The sequence below is a fragment of the Cyanistes caeruleus genome, chromosome 30 (assembly GCF_971803275.1).
Source record: "Cyanistes caeruleus chromosome 30, bCyaCae1.hap1.1, whole genome shotgun sequence".
Taxonomy (NCBI): Eukaryota; Metazoa; Chordata; class Aves; order Passeriformes; family Paridae; genus Cyanistes; species Cyanistes caeruleus.
Window position 1 is genome coordinate 1,959,697 of NC_141730.1, and position 18,111 is coordinate 1,977,807.

Consider the following 18,111-nt stretch of genomic DNA (forward strand, 5'->3'; position numbering starts at 1 on the left):
CATTCCCGGTGGCATTCCCGGTGCCATTCCTGGTGACATTCCCGGTGACGTTCCCAATGACATTCCCGGTGACGTTCCCAATGACATTCCCGGTGACGTTCCCGGTGACGTTCCCGGTGACATTCCCAGTGCCATTCCCGGTGACATTCCCAATGACATTCCTGGCGACATTCCCGGTGCCATTCCCGGTGCCATTCCCGGTGACATTCCCGGTGACATTCCCGGTGACATTCCCGGTGACATTCCGTGTGTCCCGCAGTGTGCTCCATCCGGGTCATCGGCGAGAGCGACATCATGCAGGAATTCCTGTCGGAGTCGGACGAGGTGGGTGACGTCATCCCGCGGAATTCCATGGAAAAAACTCTTCCATGGAATCGCCAAGGTGGGAAAACCCCTCCTGCCCAACTGTCCCCAAGGCCACCCCTGATCCCTGTCCCCAAGTGCCACATCCATGGGTTTTGGGACAATTCCAACGGTTTTTGGTGGGATTGAGGCTTGGTCCCGCAGAATTCCATGGAAAAAAAACCCCACGGAATCATGGAATCACCGAGGTTGGAAAACCCCTTGGAGCTCCTCACGTTGTCCCCAAGGCCACCCCCTTCCCTGTCCCCAGGTGCCACATCTGTGGGTTTTGGGACAATTCCAACCGGTTTTTATGGGATTGAGGCTTGGTCCAACAGAATTCCATGGAAGAAACCCCCAAAAGCTTCCATGGAATGGCCAAAGCTGGAAAAACCCTTGGAGCTCCGTCTGTCCCCTGCTCCGTGTCCCCAGGTGCCACATCCGTGGATTTTGGGACAATTCCAACCATTTTTTATGGGATTGAGGCACCCCGAGCTCCCAAAATTCCTCCAAACCCCAAATTCCATGGGGGAATTTCCCAAATATCCCAGCAGGAGCCTCATCCTCTCCCTCAGGAGAAGAATCCAACCCCATCCCTCCTCCCACCCCTCCGGGGGATTTGAAGGGATCTCTGGAAAAGCGGCATTCCCTGATTTTTTTGGGGGAATTTTCCCAGAATTACAACGGCGTCTCCGACGTGGAGCTGCGGGTGGCGCTCCCGGACGTCACCACGGTGACGGTCAGGGTGAAGAAGAACAGCACCACGGACCAGGTGTACCAGGTGAGCCCATTCCCACCTGGAATTTCCTTCCCACCCGGAATTCCCAGCCCCTCAACTCCGTTTCCCCACCCCCACCTGGAATTTCATTCCACTCACCTCAATTTTCCTCCTTTCCCACCTGGAATTTTCCTCCTTTCCCATCTGGATTTTCTTCCTTTCCCACCTGGAATTTTCCTCCTTTCCCACCCGGATTTTCTTCCTTTCCCATCTGGAATTTTCCTGATTTTCCCACCTTTATTTTCCTCCTTTCCCACCCGGATTTTCCTCCTTTCTCATCTGGATTTTCTTCCTTTCCCACCTGGATTTTCTTCCTTTGCCACCCGGATTTTCCTCCTTTCCCACCCGGATTTTCCTCCTTTCCCACCTGGATTTTCTTCCTTTCCCACCCGGAATTTTCTTCCTTTCCCATCTGGAATTTTCCTCCTTTCCCACCTGGAATTTTCTTCCTTTCCCATCTGGAATTTTCCTGATTTTCCCACCTGGAATTTTCCTCCTTTCCCACCTGGAATTTTCTTCCTTTCCCAGCTGGAATTTTCCTCCTTTCTCATCTGGATTTTCCTCCTTTCCCACCCGGATTTTCCTCCTTTCTCACCTGGAATTTTCCTCCTTTCCCACCCGGATTTTCCTCCTTTCCCACCCGGATTTTCCTCCTTTCCCACCTGGAATTTTCCCCCTTTCCCACCTGGAATTTTCTTCCTTTCCCATCTGAAATTTTCCTGATTTTCCCACCTGGATTTTCCTCCTTTCTCATCTGAATTTTCTTCCTTTCCCACCCGGATTTTCCTCCTTTCCTACCTGGAATTTTCCCCCTTTCCCACCTGGAATTTTCCTCCTTTCCCACCCGGAATTTTCCTCCTTTCCCACCTGGAATTTTCTTCCTTTCCCACCTGGAATTTTCCTCCTTTCCCACCCGGAATTTTCCCCCTTTCCCACCTGGAATTTTCCCCCTTTCCCACCTGGAATTTTCTTCCTTTCCCACCTGGATTTTCTTCCTTTCCCACCTTTATTTTCCTCCTTTCCCACCCGGATTTTCCTCCTTTCCCACCTGGAATTTTCCTCCTTTCCCATCTGGAATTTTCCTGATTTTCCCACCTCGATTTTCCTCCTTTCCCACCTGGATTTTCTTCCTTTCCCAGCTGGAGTTTTCCTCCTTTCCCACCTGGATTTTCCCCCTTTCCCACCTGGAATTTTCCTCCTTTCCCACCTGGAATTTTCCTCCTTTCCCACCTGGGTTTTCCTCCTTTCCCATCTGGATTTTCTTCCTTTCCCATCTCTATTTTCCTCCTTTCCCACTTGGAATTTTCCTCCTTTCCCACCTTTATTTTCCTCCTTTCCCACTTGGAATTTTCCTCCTTTCTCACCCGGATTTTCCCCCATTTTTTGAGGATTGGGATCCCCTAGATCCACAGATTACGGGGAATAAAATAACGCACAGGAGACCCTTTGGAAAAAGAGATGAAAATTCCTCTGGAAAAGAGTAGGAATTCCAGAATCCCAGGGATAAACGGGATTTGGGGGTGTCCAGCACACAACCCCCGGAATTCCACCCCGACTTTCGGCCGTGGGATAATCCCAGACGGGAATTTTCCACTCCTTTTCCCTCGGGAATCCAGGCTGGAATCGTGGAACCCCCACAACCTGGAAATCCCCGGGAATGGGTTGGGGGGGAGCGAAACGGGAAATGAAGAATTCCTGGCAGAATTCCAACCGGGTTTTCCGTGGTCAGGGAATTCCCGGGAAGGCTGATCCCGTTTTCCCGGCGTTTTCCAGGCGGTGGCTGCCAAGGTGGGCATGGACAGCGTCACCGCCAACTACTTCGCCCTCTTCGAGGTCATCAACCACTCCTTCGGTGAGCCCGGAATTCCGCGGGATTCGGGGAGGAAAAGCTGGAAAAGCGGGAATGGAGGGGGATCCGCAGGGAGGGATTGTGGAATTGCTGGGGTAGGGACGGATCCCACCAGCCCAGGCTCCAGCCTGGGTGATTCCAGGGAATCCATGGAGTAAGCTGGGGTAGGGAGGGGTTTATCCCTAAAATCCTGTTAAAGCAGGACAGGGAATCCTGGAAAGATCCTTAAAGGTCTTTGGGATCTTGGGACTTCCCACTGTCCCAGGTTGTTCCCAGCTGGAATTCAGGGATCACTTCCAGGGGTGGGGAATTGTCCCGGCTGGAAAAGCCCCCTGGTCCCACCAAATCCCCTCCCCCAGGCGCCGCTTCCAGGAGTTTTTGGGATAATTCCTGGGAATGAGGGCTCTGCCCCATCCAACACCTGACCGCCTTTTCCATGGGGAAATATTCCCAAGAATCCAAGCTGGACCATTTCCCCATGGAAATCCCCATCCCTTCTCCACCCTCATCCCAGGTCCTGGTGGATTTGAGGCCTGGCTGTGGAATTCTGAGGGATTTGGGCTCTTTCCTGGCTCTGCTCAATCCTGAATTCCCTCGGCATTCCCAATTTCCAGGGTTCCTGGGATGGATTCCTTGGGATGGATTCCCTGGGATGGATTCCCTGGGATGGATTCCCTGGGATGGATTCCTTGGGATGGATTCCCTGGGATGGATTCCCTGGGATGAGGGATGGGGATTATTTGGGACGGGGATTATTTGGGGTGGGGATTATTTGGGGTGGGGATTATTTGGGATGGGGATTATTTGGGATGAGGATTATTTGGGGTGGGGATTATTTGGGACGGGGATTATTTGGGGTGAGGATTATTTGGGATGAGGATTATTTGGGATGAGGATTATTTGGGGTGGGGATTATTTGGGGTGGGGATTATTTGGGACGGGGATTATTTGGGACGGGGATTATTTGGGACGGGGATTATTTGGGGTGAGGATTATTTGGGACGAGGATTATTTGGGATGGGGATTATTTGGGACGGGGATTATTTGGGACGGGGATTATTTGGGACGGGGATTATTTGGGACGGGGATTATTTGGGACGGGGATTATTTGGGACGGGGATTATTTGGGATGAGGATTATTTGGGATGAGGATTATTTGGGATGAGGATTATTTGGGATGAGGATTATTTGGGATGGGGATTATTTGGGGTGAGGATTATTTGGGATGAGGATTATTTGGGATGAGGATTATTTGGGATGAGGATTATTTGGGACGGGGATTATTTGGGGTGAGGATTATTTGGGATGGGGATTATTTGGGATGAGGATTATTTGGGATGAGGATTATTTGGGACGGGGATTATTTGGGGTGAGGATTATTTGGGACGGGGATTATTTGGGGTGGGGATTATTTGGGGTGGGGATTATTTGGGGTGGGGATTATTTGGGACGGGGATTATTTGGGACGGGGATTATTTGGGACGGGGATTATTTGGGACAGGGATTATTTGGGGTGGGGATTATTTGGGGTGAGGATTATTTGGGATGGGGATTATTTGGGACGGGGATTATTTGGGGTGGGGATTATTTGGGATGGGGATTATTTGGGGTGAGGATTATTTGGGATGGGGATTATTTGGGACGGGGATTATTTGGGACGAGGATTATTTGGGATGGGGATTATTTGGGATGGGGATTATTTGGGATGGGGATTATTTGGGACGGGGATTATTTGGGACGAGGATTATTTGGGATGGGGATTATTTGGGATGGGGATTATTTGGGGTGGGGATTATTTGGGATGGAGATTATTTGGGGTGGGGATTATTTGGGATGGGGATTATTTGGGATGAGGATTATTTGGGGTGGGGATTATTTGGGGTGAGGATTATTTGGGATGAGGATTATTTGGGATGGGGATTATTTGGGACGAGGATTATTTGGGATGGGGATTATTTGGGGTGGGGATTATTTGGGATGGGGATTATTTGGGGTGAGGATTATTTGGGATGGGGATTATTTGGGATTTGGAGCCGAGGTTTCATTCCCATCCTGGCGTTGGGAGAGGATTTTAGGGATGTTCCTCGAGATTCCAGGGATTTTTAGCTCTTCAAATGACCATTTTTAGTTCCTTAAATCCCCTCTAAAAGAAGATTTAAGGAATTAAATCCATTCCATTGCTGCCTGGGATCTCCAGGATCCCACGGAACTGCCCCTCCAAAGAATTTTGGGATCATTTTGGAAGTGTCCAGGATCGTTTTTGAGGGGTTTGGGATAATTTTTGAGGCTTTTGGGATCATTTCCAAAGGGTTTGGGATCCTTTCCAAAGGGTTTGGGATCATTTTGGAGGGATTTGGGATCATTTTGGAAGGATTTGGGATAAACTTGGAAGGATTTGGGATCATTCTGGAGGATTTAGGGATAATTCTGGAGGATTCAGGGTAATTTTGGAAGGATTCAGGATCATCCTGGAAGGATTTGGGATAATTTTGGATGTATTTGGGATCATTCTGGAAGCATTTGGGATCATTCTGGAAGGATTTGGGATCATTCTGGAGGATTTTGGGATAAATTTGGAAGGATTTGGGATCATTCTGGAGACTTTGGGATCATTCTGAAAGGATTCAGGGATAATTTTGGAAGGATTTGGGATCATTCTGGAGGATTTTGGGATAATTTTGGAAGGATTTGGGATCATTCTGGAGGATTTTGGGATAATTCTGGAGGATTCAGGATCATCCTGGAAGGATTTGGGATAATTTTGGATGTATTTGGGATCATTCTGGAAGGCTTTGGGATCATTCTGAAAGGATTCAGGGATAAATTTGGAAGGATTTGGGATCATTCTGGAAGGATTTGGGATCATTCTGGAGGGACTTGGGATAATTTTGGAAGGATCTGGGGCAATTTCTGAAGGTTCCCAGGGATAAAATCCCATTTTAACACCGATTTTTTGCATTTCCCACCATCCCTCTCCTTCCCTCTCCCCCACCCCTCCATCCCCCGATTTCCCCGGGATTTCCCTGGGATTCTCCCGTGATTCTCCCGTGATTTTCCCGTGATTTTCCCATGATTCTCCCATGATTCCCCATGATTCTCCCATGATTTTCCCATGATTTTTCCCATGATTCTCCCATGATTTCCTGTGATTCTCCCATGATTCTCCCATGATTCTCCCATGATTCTCCCATGATTCTCCCATGATTCTCCCATGATTTCCCCGTGATTTTCCCGTGATTTTTCCCATGATTCTCCCATGATTTTCCCGTGATTTTTCTGGGATTTTCCCATGATTTTCCTGGGATTTTCCCATGATTCTCACGTGATTTTCCCATGATTTTTCCCATGATTTTCCCATGATATTCCCATGATTTTCCCGTGATTTCCCCGTGATTTCCCCGGGATTTTCCCGGGATTTTCCCATGATTCTCCCATGATATTCCCATGATTTTTCCCATGATTTTCCCATGATATTCCCATGATTTTTCCCATGATTTTCCCATGATATTCCCATGATTCTCCATGATTTTCCCGGGATTTTCCCGGGATTTCCCCGTGATTTTCCCATGATATTCCCATGATTCTCCATGATTTCCCCGTGATTTCCCCGTGATTCCCCATGATTCTCCCATGATTTTCGCATTATTTTCCCATGATTTTCCCGTGATTTTCCCCTGATTTTCCTGTGATTTTCCCATGATGATTCTCCCATGATTTCCCCGTGATTTCCCCGTGATTTCCCCGTGATTCCCCATGATTTTCCCATGATTTCCCCGTTATTTCCCCATGATTTCCCCGTGATTTTCCCGTGATTTTCCCGTGATTCCCCATGATTTCCCCGTGATTCCCCATGATTTTCCCATGATTTCCCCGTGATTTCCCCATGATTCCCCATGATTTTCCCATGGTTTCCCCATGATTTTCCCATGATTTTCCCATGATTTCCCCGTGATTTCCCCGTGATTTCCCCGTGATTTCCCCGTGATTTCCCCATGATTTTCCCATGATTTCCCCGTGATTTCCCCGTGATTTCCCCATGATTTTCCCATGATTTCCCCGTGATTTCCCCGTGATTCCCCATGATTTTCCCATGGTTTTCCCGGTGTTTCCCAGTGCGGAAGCTGGCTCCCAACGAGTTTCCCCACAAGCTGTACGTGCAGAATTACACGTCGGCGGTGCCGGGGACGTGCCTGACGCTGCGCAAGTGGCTCTTCACCACCGAGGAGGAGGCGCTGCTCAACGACAACGACCTGGCCGTCGCCTACTTCTTCCACCAGGTATTCCCACCCGGAATTCCCAGCTGGAATTCTCCTGGAATGCTCCTTTCCGATGGGAGAGGTGGTGGAGTGCAGCGGTTGATCCCAACGTTGGGAATTCCAACTGGTTTGGTGGGATTGAGGCACTCCAAGCTTGGAATTCCCACCTGGAATTCCTCTGGAATCCCTGTTTGGGTCAGGAAAAGTCCTGGAAGGGCAGTTGGATCAAGGGTTGATCCCAACATTGGGAATTCCACCTGGTTTTATGGGATTGAGGCGCTCCAAGTGCTCTCCACGATGAGGAATTCCCACCTGGAATTCCTCTGGAATCCCTGTTTGTGTCAGGAAAAGTCCTGGAAGGGCAGTTGGATCAAGGGTTGATCCCAACATTGGGAATTCCAACTGGTTTTATGGGATTGAGGCACTCCAAGCGCTCTCCACGATGAGGAATTCCCACGTGGAATTCCTCTGGAATCCCTGTTTGGGTCAGGAAATGTCCTTGGAAACTGGTTGGGTCCAAGGGTTGATCCCAACATTGGGAATTCCACCTGGTTTGGTGGGATTGAGGCACTCCAAGCTTGGAATTCCCACGTGGAATTCCTCTGGAATCCCTGTTTGGGTCAGGAAAAGTCCTTGGAAACTGGTTGGGTCCAAGGGTTGATCCCAAATTCAGGAATTCCAACTGGTTTTATGGGATTGAGGCACTCCAAGCTTGGAATTCCCACCTGGAATTCCTCTGGAATCCCTGTTTGGGTCAGGAAAAGTCCTGGAAGGGCGGTTGGCTCCAAGGGTTGATCCCAAATTCAGGAATTCCAACTGGTTTTATGGGATTGAGCTCAAGCTCACCAGAAGGGCTCCACCAGCTGAGGAATTCCCGGATTTTTTCCCGGATTTTTCCCAGATTCTTCCTGGATTTTTCCCAGATTTTTCCTGTTTATTTCCCGGATTTTTTCCTGGATTTTTCCCGGATTCCTCCTGGATTTTTCCCGGATTTTTCCCATTTTTTTCCTGGATTTTTCCCGGATTTTTCCCGGATTTTCCCCGTTTTTTTCCTGGATTTTTTCCCGGATTTTTTCCCGGATTTTTTCCTGGATTTTTCCTGGATTTTTCCCGTTTTTTCCCTGTTCCCAGGCCGTTGATGACGTCAAGAAAGGCTACATCAAAGCCGAGGAGAAATCCTACCAGCTCCAGAAGCTCTGCGAGCAGAGGAAGATGGTCATGGTGAGTTATCCCGGATTTTCCCGGGAATGCGGCCGGGAAGAGGCTCTGGAATGGGTTATCCAGAGAATCCATGGATTTCCCCAGCCCTGGGAGCGCCCCAGGCCAGGCTGGAGCAGCGGGAACGTCCCCACTGTGGAATGGGATGAGCTTTGAGCTCTTCCCAACGCATTCCCAATGCTGGGATCCCTGCCCGTGCCTGTATCCCGGTGAATCCCTGAATCCCGCTGAATCCCTGAATCCCGGTGAATCCCGGTGAATCCCAGAATCCTGGTGAATCCCTGAATCCCGCTGAATCCCTGAATCCTGGTGAATCCTGGTGAATCCCAGAATCCCAGAATCCCGCTGAATCCCTGAATCCCGGTGAATCCCAGAATCCTGGTGAATCCCTGAATCCTGGTGAATCCTGGTGAATCCCAGAATTCCAGAATCCTGGTGAATCCCAGAATCCCGGTGAATCCCAGAATCCTGGTGAATCCTGGTGAATCCCTGAATCCCGCTGAATCCCTGAATCCTGGTGAATCCCGGTGAATCCCTGAATCCCAGTGAATTCCTGAATCCCGGTGAATCCCTGAATCCCGGTGAATCCCAGAATCCCAGTGAATCCCAGAATCCCGGTGAATCCCAGAATCCCGGTGAATCCCAGAATCCTGGTGAATCCCGGTGAATCCCGGTGAATCCCGGTGAATCCCAGAATCCTGGTGAATCCCAGAATCCCAGAATCCTGGTGAATCCTGGTGAATCCCAGAATCCCGGTGAATCCCAGTGAATCCCAGAATCCTGGTGTATCCCAGAATCCCGGTGAATCCCAGAATCCTGGTGTATCCCAGAATCCTGGTGAATCCCGGTGAATCCCGGTGAATCCCTGAATCCCAGAATCCCGGTGAATCCCAGAATCCCAGTGAATCCCAGAATCCCAGAATCCCGGTGAATCCCAGAATCCCAGAATCCCAGTGAATCCCAGAATCCCAGAATCCTGGTGAATCCCTGAATCCCGCTGAATCCCTGAATCCCAGTGAATTCCTGAATCCCAGTGAATTCCTGAATCCCGGTGAATCCCAGAATCCCAGTGAATCCCAGAATCCCAGAATCCTGGTGAATCCCTGAATCCCAGTGAATCCCAGAATCCCAGAATCCTGGTGAATCCCAGAATCCTGGTGAATCCCAGTGAATCCCAGAATCCTGGTGAATCCCAGTGAATCCCTGAATCCCGGTGAATCCTGGTGAATCCCAGAATCCTGGTGAATCCCAGAATCCTGGTGAATCCCGGTGAATCCCTGAATCCCGGTGAATCCTGGTGAATCCCTGAATCCCGGTGAATCCCAGAATCCCGGTGAATCCCTGAATCCCAGTGAATCCTGGTGAATCCCTGAATCCCGGTGAATCCCAGAATCCCGGTGAATCCCTGAATCCCGGTGAATTCTGGGATTCCAAGTGTCTCCAGCATTCCTGGTGCCCCCCACATTCCTGCTGCCTCTGGCATCACTCCGGTGCCCCCCACATTCCCGTTCTCCCCCACATTCCCATTATCCCCCACATTCCCATTATCCCCACATTCCCATTATCCCCCACATTCCCGTTCTCCCCACATTCCCATTATCCCCCCACATTCCCATTATCCCCCATTCCCATTATCCCAAATTCCCGTTATCCCCCATTCCCATTATCCCCCACATTCCCATTATCCCCCACATTCCCGTTCTCCCCACATTCCCATTATCCCCCCACATTCCCATTATCCCCCACATTCCCGTTATCCCAACATTCCCATTATCCCCCACATTCCCGTTATCCCCCACATTCCCATTATCCCCCACATTCCCGTTATCCCAACATTCCCATTATCCCATTCCCGTTATCCCAACATTCCCATTATCCCATTCCCGTTATCCCAACATTCCCGTTATCCCATTCCTGTTATCCCAACATTCCCGTTTTCCCGACATTCCCGTTATCCCATTCCCATTATCCCACATTCCCGTTATCCCTGCAGTACCTGACGATGCTGCTCTCCTGTGAGGGTACAACGAGATCACGTTATCCCATTCCCGTTATCCCATTCCCGTTATCCCAACATTCCCGTTATCCCAACATTCCCGTTATCCCATTCCTGTTATCCCACATTCCCATTATCCCTGCAGTACCTGACGATGCTGCGCTCCTGCGAGGGGTACAACGAGATCACGTTATCCCAACATTCCCATTATCCCAACATTCCCGTTATCCCATTCCCGTTTTCCCGACATTCCCGTTTTCCCAACATTCCCGTTTTCCCAACATTCCCGTTATCCCATTCCCGTTATCCCATTCCCGTTATCCCGACATTCCCGTTATCCCAACATTCCCGTTATCCCTGCAGTACCTGACGATGCTGCGCTCCTGCGAGGGGTACAACGAGATCACGTTATCCCATTCCCGTTATCCCGACATTCCCGTTATCCCAACATTCCCGTTATCCCAACATTCCCGTTATCCCATTCCCGTTATCCCCACATTCCCGTTATCCCGACATTCCCGTTATCCCAACATTCCTGTTATCCCATTCCCGTTATCCCCACATTCCCGTTATCCCACATTCTCGTTATCCCAACATTCCCGTTATCCCGACATTCCCGTTATCCCGGCAGTACCTGACGATGCTGCGCTCCTGCGAGGGGTACAACGAGATCACGTTCCCGCACTGCTCGTGCGACTCGCGGCGCCGCGGCCACGTCATCTCGGCCATCAGCATCCGCCACTTCAAACTGCACGCCTGCACCGAGGAGGGGCAGCTCGAGGTATTCCCGACATCCCGGCCCGCGTTCCCGGGAATCCCCAGCCCTCATTCCTGGGAATCCCCAGCCCGCATTGCCGGGAATCCCCATCCCGAGAATCCCAGCCTGGAAATCCCCAGCCCGCGTTCCCGGGAATCCCCAGCCCTCGTTCCCGGGAATCCCCAGCCCGTGTTCCAGGAATCCCCAGCCCTCGTTCCCGGGAATCCCCAGCCCTCGTTCCCGGGAATCCCCAGCCCGTGTTCCTGGAATCCCCAGCCCTCGTTCCCGGGAATCCCCAGCCTGCATTCCCAGAATCCCCAGCCCGAATTCCCGGGAATCCCCAGCCCTCGTTCCCGGGAATCCCCAGCCCGAATTCCCGGGAATCTCCATCCCGCATTCCTGGAATCCCCAGCCCTCATTCCCCGGAATCCCCAGCCCTCATTCCCGGGAATCCCCAGCCCGAATTCCCGGGAATCCCCAGCCTGCATTCCCGGAATCCCCATCCCAAATTCCTGGGAATCCCCAGCCCAGCCTGCATTCCCAGAATCCCCAGCCCTCATTCCCGGGAATCCCCAGCCCAGCCTGCATTCCCGGGAATCCCGCGTGGCCCCGAGACCCTGGAGCTGCGGCTGCCCAAATCCCGGGGTTGTCATAAATTCCTGGGGTTGTCCCAAATCCTGGAATTGTCCCAAATCCCAGGGTTGTCCCAAATCCCAGGGTTGTCCCAAATCCCTGAGGTTGTGCCAAATCCCTGGAGTTGTCATAAATCCCTGGGGTTGTCCCAAATCCTGGAATTGTCCCAAATCCTGTGGTTGTCACAAATCCCAAGGTTGTTACAAATCCCTGGGATTGTCACAAAGCCTGGGATTGTCACAAATCCCTGAGGTTGTCCCAAATCCTTGGGGTTGTCCTGAATCCCTGGGATCATCCCAAATCCTTGGGATCATCCCAGCTCCCCTGGATTGTCCCAACTCCAGGGATGATCCCAAATCCCTGTGGTTTACCCTGGGACCATCCCAAATCCCTGGGATTTACCCTGAGACCATCCCAAATCCCTGGGATTTATTTGGGACCATCCCAAATCCCTGTGATTTACCCTGGGACCATCCCAAATCCCTGGGATTTATTTGGGACCATCCCAAATCCCTGTGATTTACCCTGGGACGATCCCAAATCCCTGGAATTTATTTGGGACCATCCCAAATCCCTGGAATTTACCCTGGGACCATCCCAAATCCCTGGAATTTATTTGGGACCATCCCAAATCCCTGGAATTTATTTGGTACCATCCCAAATCCCTGGGATTTATTTGGGACCATCCCAAATCCCTGGGATTTATTTGGGACCATCCCAAATCCCTGTGATTTACCCTGGGACCATCCCAAATCCCTGGGATTTATTTGGGACCATCCCAAATCCCTGTGATTTACCCTGGGACCATCCCAAATCCCTGGGATTTATTTGGGACCATCCCAAATCCCTGTGATTTACCCTGGGACGATCCCAAATCCCTGGAATTTACCCTGAGACCATCCTAAATCCCTGGGATTTATTTGGGATCATCCCAAATCCCTGGAATTTATTTGGGACCATCCCAAATCCCTGGGATTTATTTGGGACCATCCCAAATCCCTGGGATTTATTTGGGACCATCCCAAATCCCTGGGATTTATTTGGGACCATCCCAACTCCCTGGAATTTACCCTGGGACCATCCCAAATCCCTGGAATTTATTTGGGATCATCCCAAATCCCTGGAATTTACCCTGAGACCATCCTAAATCCCTGGAATTTATTTGAGACCATCCCAAATCCCTGGAATTTATTTGGGATCGTCCCAAATCCCTGGGATTTATTTGGGACCATCCCAAATCCCTGGGATTTATTTGGGATCGTTACCCACCCCACACCTTGGATTTGCCCCTCGCCCCGGCTCCGGGGCGGGATTTGGGAAGCGCAGCCGCTGCTCTCCGGGATAACTCCGGGAATCCTCCCCGTGCTCGACGGGAGGCAGCTCCTCCTTTTCCCTCACCCCCCGGCCCATCCCGAGGCCTCGGGGCTCAGCGGGGTCGGGAATTCCGCAGAACCAGGTGATCGCCTTCGAGTGGGAGGAGATGCAGCGCTGGGACACGGACGAGGAGGGGATGGCGTTCTGCTTTGAGTACGCGCGCGCCGAGCGCAAACCGCGCTGGGTCAAGATCTTCACCCCCTACGTGAGTGATCCCGATCCTGATCCTGATCCCTGATCCTGATCCCCATCCTGATCCCCATCCTGATCCTGATCCCGATCCCCATCCTGATCCCCATCCTGATCCTGATCCCGATCCTGATCCCGATCCTGATCCTGATCCTCATCCCGATCCTGATCCCCATCCTGATCCTGATCCTGATCCCCATCCTGATCCTGATCTCGATCCCGATCCTGATCCCCATCCTGATCCTGATCCCCATCCTGATCCTGATCCTGATCCCCATCCTGATCCTGATCCCGATCCCGATCCTGATCCTGATCCCTGATCCTGATCCCCATCCCGATCCCCATCCTGATCCTGATCCCCATCCTGATCCTGATCCCGATCCCGATCCTGATCCTGATCCCCATCCTGATCCCCATCCCCATCCCGATCCCCATCCTGATCCTGATCCTGATCCCGATCCTGATCCCGATCCTGATCCTCATCCTCATCCCGATCCTGATCCCCATCCTGATCCCGATCCCCATCCTGATCCTGATCCCGATCCCCATCCTGATCCCCATCCTGATCCTGATCCCCATCCCGATCCTGATCCTGATCCCCATCCTGATCCTGATCCCCATCCTGATCCCCATCCTGATCCCGATCCCTGATCCCGATCCTGATCCCGATCCCGATCCTGATCCCCATCCCGATCCTGATCCCCATCCTGATCCCGATCTTGATCCCCATCCTGATCCTCATCCCGATCCTCATCCTGATCCTCATCCCGATCCTGATCCCGATCCTGATCCTGATCCCCATCCTGATCCTGATCTTGATCCCGATCCCGATCCCCATCCTGATCCCCATCCCAATCCTGATCCTGATCCTGATCCCCATCCTGATCCTGATCCTGATCCCAATCCTGATCCCGATCCCCATCCTGATCCCCATCCCAATCCTGATCCTGATCCTGATCCTGATCCCGATCCCGATCCTGATCCCCATCCTGATCCTGATCCCGATCCCGATCCTGATCCCCATCCTGATCCTGATCCTGATCCCGATCCCAATCCTGATCCCGATCCCCATCCTGATCCCCATCCTGATCCTGATCCCAATCCCGATCCCAATCCCGATCCCCATCCTGATCCCCATCCTGATCCCAATCCCCATCCTGATCCCAATTCTGATTCTGATCCTGATCCTGATCCTGAGCCCAATCCTGATCCCCATCCTGATCCTGAGCCCAATCCTCATCCTGAGCCCGATCCTGATCCTGAGCCCCATCCTGATCCCCATCCCAATCCCCATCCCCATCCCAATCCCCATCCCCATCCCAATCCTGCCCAGAGTTCCTTGGGAATGGGATCAGGAGTGTCCTGGTCCCACCCAGAATTCCTTGGGAATGGGGAATCCCAATCCCACCCAGAATTCTTTGGGGAGTCCAAATCCTGCCTGGAGTTCCTTGGGAACGGGGTCAGGAGTGTCCCAGACCCCACCCGGAATTCCTCAGGAATGGGATGCACGAGTGTCCTGAATCCCGCCTGGATTCCTGGAGAAATCCGGAGAAATCAGAGAACTGATCCCACAAACTGATCCCACAAACTGATCCCAAAAACTGATCCCAGGAGAGGCTGATCCCAAAAACTGATCCCAGGAGAGGCTGATCCCACAAACTGATCCCAGGAGAGGCTGATCCCAAAAACTGATCCCAAAAACTGATCCCAGGAGAGGCTGATTCCAAAAACTGATCCCAAAAACTGATCCCAGGAGAGGCTGATCCCAAAAACTGATCCCAAAAACTGATCCCAGGAGAGGCTGATCCCACAAACTGATCCCAAAAACTGATCCCAGGAGAGGCTGGTTCTGCCCTGGAATTCCTGGCTCCAACACGGAGCTGCTGCCTTTTCCCTGCAATTCCTCATTCCTCCCTGGAATTCCTCATTCCTCCCTGGAATTCCTGGCTCCTCCCTGGAATTCCTGGCTCCTCCCTGGAATTCCTCTGGAGCTCCTGGAGCCGCTGGATCCAGAACCTCCCAACAAGATCCAGGAGTTCCCAATTCCTCCCTGGATCCTTCCCAGAACTCCCAGTTCCCCCCTGGATCCCCTGGATTTTCCCTGGATCCTTCCCAGATCTCCCAGTTCCCCCCTGGATCCCCTGGATTTTCCCTGGATCCTTCCCAGATCTCCCAGTTCCCCCCTGGAATTCCCGGATTTTCCCTGGATCCTGCCCAGAACTCCCAGTTTCCCCCTGGAATTCCCGGATTTTCCCTGGATCCTGCCCAGAACTCCCAGTTCCCCCCTGGATCTCCCGGATTTTTCCAGGGTTTTCCCTGATTCCCGTTTTTCCCTGGCAGTTCAATTACATGCACGAGTGCTTCGAGCGAGTGTTCTGCGAGCTCAAGTGGAGGAAGGAGGTGAGAATTCCCAACTTTCCCCATTCCCAGGCGGTTTTCCGTGGGAAAAGGCTCCTGGAGCTGGGAATGCGCTGGGATAAATCTGGGAAGAGCCTTGGGGAGCTGGGAATGGCCTGGGCTGGGGAAAAGTCATTCCAGAACCATTCCAGAACCATTCCAGAACCGTTCCAGAACCATTCCAGAACCGTTCCAGAACCATTCCAGAACCATTCCAGAGCCATTCCAGAGCCATTCCAGAGCCATTCCAGAGTCCAGAGCCATTCCAGAGCCATTCCAGAGCCCAGAACCATTCCAGAGCCATTCCAGAGCCATTCCAGAGTCCAGAGCCATTCCAGAACCGTTCCAGAACCATTCCAGAGCCATTCCAGAGCCCAAAACCATTCCAGAGCCATTCCAGAGCCATTCCAGAACCATTCCAGAGCCATTCCAGAGCCGTTCCAGAATAATTCCTGAGCCCAAAACCATTCCAGAGCCATTCCAGAACCATTCCAGAACCATTCCAGAACCATTCCAGAGCCCAAAACCATTCCAGAGCCATTCCAGAACCATTCCAAACCCATTCCAGATCCCAGAACCATTCCAGAGCCATTCCAGGGCCATTCCCAGACTGGATTTTCTCTGTCTCGGTCCTTTTGGGGTGTTTCAATCCCGGCTGCTCCTGGTTTTTCTGGGAAAAGCCTTTATCCATTCCCTGGGATTGGCTCCGGAGGGAATCCCTTCCCTTCTCCCATCCCCGGGTCGGGAACGCTCCGGGAACGCTCCGGGAGCGTCGCGTGGGGCTCGACCTCGGGGTCAGGATTGGGATTGGAGTTGGGATTTAAATTGGAATTGGGGTTGGGATTGGAGTTGGGATTTAAATTGGGATTGGAATTGGAATTGGGGTTGGGATTTAAATTGGGATTGGAATTGGAATTGGGGTTGGGATTGGGATTGGGATTTAAATTGGGATTGGAATTGGAATTGGGGTTGGGATTGGGATTGGGGTTGGGATTGGGATTGGGATTGGAATTGGGGTTGGAATTAAAATTGAGATTGGAATTAAAATTGGGATTGGAATTAAAATTGGGATTGGAATTGGGGTTGGGGTTGGGATTGGAATTGGGGTTGGAATTAAAATTGAGGTTGGAATTAAAATTGGGATTGGAATTGGGGTTGGGGTTGGGATTGGAATTGGGGTTGGAATTAAAATTGAGATTGGAATTAAAATTGGGATTGGGATTGGGGTTGGGTTTGGGATTTGAATTGGAGCTGGGATTTAAATTGGGATTGGGATTGGAATTGGGGTTGGGATTGGGATTGGGATTGGAGTTAGTATTTAAATTGGAATTGGGATTGGAATTAAAATTGGGATTGGGATTTAAATTTGGATTGGAATTGGGGTTGGGATTGGGATTGGAATTGGGGTTGGAATTAAAATTGAGATTGGAATTAAAATTGGGATTGGAATTAAAATTGGGATTGGGGTTGGGTTTGGGATTTGAATTGGAGTTGGAATTTAAATTGGGATTAGGATAGGATTTGGGATTGGGAGTTTAAATTTGGATTGGGATTGGAATTAAAATTGGGATAGGAATTTATATCTGGAATTTAAATTGGGATTGGAATTAGGGTTGGAGTTGGGATTGGAATTAAAATTGGGATTGGGGATTGGAATTGGGGTTGGATTTGGGAATTTGAATTTGGATTGGGATTGAGATTGGAATTTAAATTGGGATTGGGGATTGGAATTGGGGTTGGGATTAGAATTGGAATTTAAATTTGGATGGGAATTGGGATTGGGATTTCAGTTGGGATTTGGGTTGGGGATTGGAATTGGGGTTGGATTTGGGATTGGGAATTTAAATTGGGATTGGGGATTTAAATTGGGGTTGGGATTGGAATTTGAATCGGGATTGGAATTAGGGTTGGAGTTGGGATTGGAATTGGAATTGGGGTGAGGGCCCTCCCATGTGTGGCAGCCCCATGCTGGGATTGGTGCTATTCCCACATTCCCAGAATTCCCACATTCCAAATTCCCACATTCCCAGAATTCCCACATTCCCAGAATTCCCAGAATTCCCACATTCCCAGAATTCCCACATTCCCAGAATTCCCAGAATTCCCACATTCCCAATTCCCACATTCCCAGAATTCCCACATTCCCAATTCCCACATTCCCAGAATTCCCACATTCCCAGAATTCCCACATTCCAAATTCCCACATTCCCAGAATTCCCACATTCCAAATTCCCAAATTCCCACATTCCCACATTTCCAGAATTCCCAGAATTCCCACATTCCCAGAATTCCCAGAATTCCCATATTCCCAGAATTCCCAGA

General features: G+C 50.9%; 1 protein-coding gene across 1 annotated transcript in view; it reads left to right on the forward strand.

The window, feature by feature from the left end:
• SNX27 (sorting nexin 27) overlaps positions 1-18,111 on the forward strand; it is a 38,466-nt gene that overhangs the window by 16,942 nt on the left and 3,413 nt on the right. The window contains exons 4-11 of the mRNA XM_086866306.1: positions 260-324; positions 1,019-1,123; positions 2,894-2,972; positions 7,083-7,246; positions 8,357-8,446; positions 11,071-11,220; positions 13,280-13,408; positions 15,733-15,792. Of these exons, the coding sequence (XP_086722432.1) occupies positions 260-324; positions 1,019-1,123; positions 2,894-2,972; positions 7,083-7,246; positions 8,357-8,446; positions 11,071-11,220; positions 13,280-13,408; positions 15,733-15,792 (842 nt within the window). The remainder of the gene's footprint in view (positions 1-259; positions 325-1,018; positions 1,124-2,893; positions 2,973-7,082; positions 7,247-8,356; positions 8,447-11,070; positions 11,221-13,279; positions 13,409-15,732; positions 15,793-18,111) is intronic.